General features: G+C 34.9%; 1 protein-coding gene across 1 annotated transcript; it reads left to right on the top strand.

The window, feature by feature from the left end:
* Window positions 1-275: 275 nt before the first annotated feature.
* On the top strand, window positions 276-803 carry LOC122197453 (secreted RxLR effector protein 161-like). Its single transcript, XM_042901579.1, has one exon. It carries the CDS (start codon window positions 276-278, stop codon window positions 801-803), a length of 528 nt encoding a protein of 175 aa, XP_042757513.1.
* Window positions 804-7,375: the final 6,572 nt, after the last annotated feature.

The raw sequence follows: 7,375 nt of genomic DNA on the forward strand, positions 1-7,375 counted from the left end.
ATCCTGTGTATAAACTCCAAAAGTTAAACAGGTCTTTGATTGTCGGGGTCTATGTGGACGACCTGATTGTGACGAGTTCAAGTGAAGTACAAGTTGCTGAATTTAAGAGAAGGATGTTGAAGTCTTTTGATATGAGTGACTTGGGAACCATATCCTACTACCTGGGGATAGAGGTTCCCCAAGACAAGGATGGCATTACAATTAGTCAAGCAGGATATGCTAAAAAGATTTTGTAAATAGTAGGCATGGGAGAGTGCAACCCATCTCAATATCCAATGGAACCTCGACTGGGTTTGACAAAAGATGAAGATGGAGTACCAGTCAATGCTACCGAGTATCGATGCCTCATTGGAAGTCTTCGCTATCTCATCCACTCAAGACCTGATTTGAGCTACTCAGTTGGAGTAGTGAGTAGATACATGGAATCACCAAAGCAGAGCCATCTCAAAGTAGTCAAGCACATTTTGAGATACATAAAGGGGACAACCAACTTTGGTCTAATGTACAAGAAAGGTGGTGATAAACGGCTTATTGGATTCAGTGATAGTAGCCATGGAATGGATATCGATGGTAGAAAGGGTACAACAGGAATGATTTTCTATCTATCAGGTAATCCAATCACATGGTCGTCCCAGAAACAACAAAATGTGGCCCTATCTTCTTGTGAAGCAGAGTTTATGGCAGCAACTGCAACAGCATGCCAAGCACCTTGGCTAAGGAGTCTCCTCAAAGAATTGACCGGTTGGAAGGAAGAATGTGTCAGGATGTATGTAGACAACAAGTCAGCCATAACTCTTATGTAGAATCCTGTTTTCCGTGTGAGGAGTAAGCACATTGACACCAAGTTCCACTTCATACGAGGTTGTATTGAAAGGAAGCAAATTAAGGTGAAACATATCAGTGGTGAGGAACAAAGAGCAGATCCCTTGACAAAAGCTTTGCCTAGACTCAAGTTCTTGGAGATGAGAGACCTGTTAGGAGTTATAAGGCTTAAGGACAAAGCTCATAATTAAGGGGAAGTATGTGGGAAATATAATTCTGATTTAGTCCTTGTGTTGACCTTGTCTAATGGAATAAGTGGAGTAGTTGCCACCTATTTAGGAGGTCACATTTTTTTTTTTTCAGTTTTTAGCTTAGCAGTTTTTGTCTATTATTTAGTATTTAAAGCTTTGTAAGACTTTTTTTTTATTATCCGAAATTGATTAAGAAGAAAACTGGGAATCTTTCCCTGCAACTCTGTGGTTTGCTTTATTTGGGTATAAGCTTAAAAGTGATAAGAACAGGGGCCTATACCAACACAAATGACCTTCTGCCACAGATCATGCAGATGTGATTTGAAACGCCATATCCATTTGGTGATCATAGCCCAATTTAGAGAGACCAGAGAACCAATGCTAAGCCCGTCCTTTTCTTTTGGACTTAAAACTTACTTCCAAGAAACCTAATTGATTTTGTTTTTCACATCATTTCCTCCCCATAAGAACCTCCTTCGAAGTTTCTCTAAATACTCGATAATGGATTTTGGAGCCAAAAAGAGAGACAAATAGTAGAGAGGTAAGCTACCAAGTACGAATTTAACAAGGTTGGCCAGACCCCCAAACGAGAAGGCACCTGCTTACCAAGAAGAGAGCTTGTTTTGGATCTGATCAATCACCGACTGCCAATTCCTTTTGATATTCATGTTGGCTCTCACCGAAACTCCAACAAACTTGAAAGGCAACGAGTCCATCCCGCACCCAAGAACACGGGCAAAATTTTTAACCTCTCCCTCCGCCACCCCGACCCCATAAACATTACACTTATGGAAATTGACCTTTAAACTGGAAGCAGTGTGAAAACAACGGAGAATACGAGAAATATTTGAGAAGTTGAGATACTCCCAAGAACGAACAAAAATAACGTCATCGGCATAAAAGAGATGAGATAGCACAAGGCTATCATTTGGGATCTTGATTCCATGATAGAAAGATTTTTGACATGCCGACTTCATAGAAACATTGATCCCCTCCATGGCAATAATAAAAAGAAAAGGGGAGAGAGGATCCCTTTGGCAAACCCCTCTGGTAATTGGAAATTCTTTAGATGCTGAGTCGTTAGTCAAAACCGAAGCCTTGCTGAAGAAGGGCACCCATTAATCCACAACCTCCACTTTTCACCAAATCCCATTTGCGACATCATAGAGTCCAAATACTTCCAGTTTATAGAGTCGAACGCTTTATCGAAGTCCACCTTGAACAGAAAAGTCTTCGTTTTGGATATCTTAGCCCACACGCATACTTCGTTGATAACCATTAGACCATCAAGTATGTTTGTGTTTTCGATAAAAGCAGTCTGAACTACATCGATAATAGATCTAATTACTCTTTTAAGCCTAGATGCAAGAACTTTAGCCAATATTTTGTAGACACACCCAATAAGGCTTATGGGCCGATATTCATTAAGGGATAGAGGATCATTTACTTTAGGCAGCAGAGTAATGAACGAGGAGTTGCATCCTTTAGAGATGCTACCATATTTTTCGAAGTGTTTAATAAATCTCATGACCTCATCTTGAATTATCTCCCTGAATTCTTTGAGGAACTTAAAAGAGAATCCATCCGGACCTAGCGCTTTTTCATTCCCACAGTTCCAAATTGCATTTTTAATTTCATCAAGCTCGAAGGGAGCCTCGAGAAAATAGACTCAGAAAGAGACGTAAAGTTGGGATTAGAAAATGAAGGTCTAATCTGACAATGCTCCTAGAATTTGTCACAAAATTCTAGAAAACTCAAAAAAATAATTGTCTAGTGTGTTAGGTTTCTACATAAAAATGAATCGCTTAATGCGAGTAGTATATGAAATTTATATGATTTCCTTTGGAAAAAGTATCACTAGTACTAAAAACGAACCATATCTTTTTAGATATTATATTTTCACCTATTATAGTTCCACATTTGGAATTATTATGAATTTAAAAAATAATCTCGAGGATATGGCCTAACTAATACTTAACAATATGTTAGTAGATGTATAAAATAAATTTATAATAAGTTACTAATAAATATGTTTATTGATTATCATAACTTATTGAAATAGTATTTCTTTTAGTTGGATCATGTGTTATGGAAAACAGATAAAGCGAACGTTTGTATCAAAAATGAAGTATTGAAGAATTTAATAAGGATATTATGAGTGTTATATTTAGATATGTTTTTGGTATGCCAAAGACTGGTATGTTATACTTGTTTGTCTTGAATATGTGATATGATCTCATCCATAATATTATAATATATCGTGTCGTGTATTAAGTGAAGTAATTGATATCAAGTGTCCGGAATATATTAGAGTCGACTTGCTTCCTTATCCGGTAGGTTTAGTGGTTTGAGTTTGTACTCGACCGTAGACCCTATCTCATATGATTTTGTTGCCTCAGGGGTCCATTCTTAGCCGTTACAAGACCACGTCTTGCGTGGTAACAATATATGTGGTATGAATTTTGATTATAATTATGTTTTGACATCTCTTCGTATCACGCTTCCAAGCATTGACTTTAGTAGTTTCACTAATAATGACACCCCCTGCCCCCTAAACCCCAACATACACTAGCAAATACTTTTTTTTAGTAAAATTGTCTAAGACATAGAAGTGCATTTTGACATCGCGGTTCGGCATAAAACAGTTTTCTAGTGTTTACATGCACTACATGCTAAAGATTTTCTTCTAGTCATCTCTATAAATGGGTTTCGTCAACATATGTCTCATGTGGAGTATCATACTACCCTTAAACATCGGCTCATGATCTCAATGTTTCCGGCTAACGAGATTTGTCCGATGTGTTGCGAAACATGTTTGGACTCTTTTGTAGAGCAGACGGTTCATTATAATGAACCCTCCGGGTTCAAATACTAACATGATATGGTTATAGATGTTTTGTTTGACATATTTAAGCATGTCGGGGTTTCCGTCAAGAAAGAGACGCGGTAGAAGGAATGTCAAACCCCTTTGAACCGACTGATGTTTTGGTTTTTGGATGAGTTGAAGAGAAACACGTTTGTGTCGACCTTATAGGGGTATCCCCTTTCGTACGCTTGAGGGTTGGGGATTTTAAGGCAGGGTAGACTGCTTGAAAAGTTGATACATGCAAAGTCACAAAACATTAGAAACTATGCATGAAAAATCAACATTTGTTCATACTATTCGCGTTTGATACGTTTGGTTTCTTTGCGTCGGATGTGCTGAAACTTCTTAATAGAAGACAACGGATCATGCATAACAATGTTATGTCCATAAATCTATGGATGTAATCTTCAAAAGAATTGGTTTTATCATACAAAATGGTTTACCGACGCAACTTGTTGTCCGTTTACATTCTCACTCAATCTATTGTAATCACAAATTATGAATTTATTACTATTGCATGCTTGTATAACAAAATATATGATCGAGATTCACAACGAAACATGGACACAAGTTTGCAAAAATATGGGTAACTCACCTTGGAGAGTGTAGCCAAAAAGAATTATACGCTTACTATCGTAGTCGGAAGAGGGGTTACAATTAGTTCGACTATATACTCATTGTGTAACAATGTTAAGGATAATGAAATTCACATACTTTAGGCATGTTTTTTTAATAAAGTTTTGGAGCTAAATACAATATCAACAAAGTTAACCTCTGGTGTGCAATAAAAATATCACATTTTTATAGAACTCTGCAACAGGGGGATAACTCCTATAGGGTTATCATTCTCTTCTCGTTATGGTGTCGACGGAAAGCCAAACTTATTCAATTTTAGCATTTTTTTGTCCAACTTCTGTCACTGCACTTGTAGTAAAAAAAAATCCGTTTAAGATTTCGAGGTGCCCGAAGACACGCTCGAGTTATAATGTTTGTGAATAAACTACACCATCGTGTGTGTGATCCATGACTCATGACATGTATGTCCACCTAAATATTGTTCTCATCTGATAAGTGATAATCATGAATAATTACATTTATCCAAAATATGTAACAACACTAAAATTACAGACATATATTATCATAGTTATTGAATAACAATTTAACATCATGTGATTTCAACCACTCTAACATATTAATAAATTTGGAAGTTCCTTTTCTTAATCCCTCTTTTATTTCAAGATAATTAGACGATGTCATCAAACTAAAATATTTTAATAATTTATTAATTTCAACAAAATCTTTTTCACGATAAGTGATTGATAAACATAGTCATACTTTGATAAACTATAACCAATAAAAGCTTGGAAAAAGCTTTTTCTAACCTTTTAGAACCACAAACAATTCCCCAAAAGCAGCCAATTAATTATTTATTATAGAAGTAACCTAATCTGTTCTTACGGGTGGCGTAATGTTCTCAAATTTATACCACTCTATCTATATCTATTTTATGATTTTATTATTAACTTAACTACACAATTTAATACCAAAGATTCTGACCCACTGATATCTTGTATTGTCCTTTAAAATAGAATGTTCAAGACCCTTTAGTCATTAGAGACATAGATGGTTCATAAATATTTATGAGTAGCTTAGATTGGCTCGTTCAAAAAAGCCACATGGACCTATTTAAGTGATTAAGTTGAAGTTAAATAAAAAATAAAAATTATTGTAAAATAATGACAAATTTGCAAAATTGGTTCTGTGTTATTAAAAAAAACTTTGGGTAAGGTCAAAAAAGTTTCTAACTTGCATGGATGGTCCAAAATAAAGGTTTTCCTTTAGTTTTGGTCCTAAAATTAAGAAACTTTTGTAGTTTTGGTCCATAGAGCACTTGAATTGACTGTTTTGCCATTAATTTTTTTTTTTTGTATTGTTTTACATTTTCTATTTTGTAAATATTAATAGAAAAGCTCCACCCAAAGTTTATCATTTTGATTTTGAGAACATCGATTGTTTCCAAATAATTTGAAAGTCAATTGTTTCTAGTTCATTTTAGATATTGATAAATAAATCGGAAGCCATAATTAATTTGACTGGATAAGAGACAAAGATGAGGGAGGTTGTCTCCACTGGTAGATGAAGGTGGTTCACAGTGGACTTCTCGGATGACGATAGTTATCTGGATGAAGAAGAATTGATGTGTTCCAAATTAAGGGTACATGAAGATAGAAGGTTATAGATCTGCATACCCAAATAAGGGAGACAAAGTCTTGTTTGGGTTTGATTTCTTAGCTCTTCCAAATCGAGAGGTACAATGACCGCCGACTACATGTCATCCATCATATTTCCTCCATATTTAGCATCAACCGGTATCCTCTTCCTCCTGTATTCATTGGAAAATCTCACCGAAGACGAACCCCCCGCTCAACTCTCTATTTTAGGAAAAATTAAGGGAAGTAAAGAAGAAAGATGCAGATGCAGTCGACATTACCATTGATGTGAAGAAATTGTTTGTGTTGTGAGTTTTAGGATATATATTTTGTATGGTGGACTTATAAGCGGAGATTGAGGGATGAATACGTGTCGTTGAATTGAAACTTAAAATGATGGAACACCACTACCTTCAATTGCAATAATAGGGAAGAGGGAAAACTAATCTAGGGATTGGGAGAAACACATAAGAGAGAGAGAGAGAGAGAGGGAGAGATTCAAAAATGAGGTGTTTATGTTTGATCACTGAAGAATAAGAGTTGGTTCTTGAAGGTAGGAAAAAGAAATTGAAGAACCATGTTTTTTAGGGGTGAAGAAGAAGAAGAAGAAGAAGAAGAAGAGAGAGAGAGAGGGGGGGAGGGAGAAGGAGGTATGGTGGGTGGCGTCGTGGAGAAGGGTAGGTTGATATTTTTTATTTTTTATTTTTTTATAATTTTTTAAATACTTAACTAAATAAAAAATGGAAAAAAGAAATAATAAGGGTAAAATAGACATTTCCACATTTTCAGGACCAAAACCAAAATAAATTCCTAAATTTGGACCTTCAATACAAGTCGAAAACTTTTTGGACTATATCCATAGTTTTTATGAAACCATAGGGACTAATTTTGCAATTTTGACTAACATAAATAAAATTTACTTTAGTTATTCATGTTGCATCTTTATAATTTCTCACTATTTTGTGTAAAATGATTAAAAAATGATTATATTTGTTTTTTTCTTTTTTCATTAGGGCATTGCAACACCACACTTAGCGATGATTGTTTTTAAAAAGTAGAAAGTCTACGGTAGGTGGATCACATCTATAGAAGAACATGTAGAAAATTACATTTGTAGTGTGTAAGAAAAATATTGGTTGTTTTTAAAGTTTAAATACTCCTATAAAATATTGAAATTTAAATAAATTTATTTTTTTAATTTAATATTTTTTATAATTTTAGTTTTACAACATTAAATATAATGCATACATTCACCATAATAAGCTTTTTAAAAACATTATTTCCAT

This window comes from Lactuca sativa, chromosome 4 (genome assembly GCF_002870075.4).
Source record: "Lactuca sativa cultivar Salinas chromosome 4, Lsat_Salinas_v11, whole genome shotgun sequence".
Classification (NCBI taxonomy): domain Eukaryota; kingdom Viridiplantae; phylum Streptophyta; class Magnoliopsida; order Asterales; family Asteraceae; genus Lactuca; species Lactuca sativa.

What these genes read in the sequence shown, in the direction of transcription:
- LOC122197453 (XM_042901579.1), top strand. Translation starts at nt 276, where the DNA reads ATGGAACCTCGACTGGGTTTGACAAAAGATGAAGATGGAGTACCAGTC.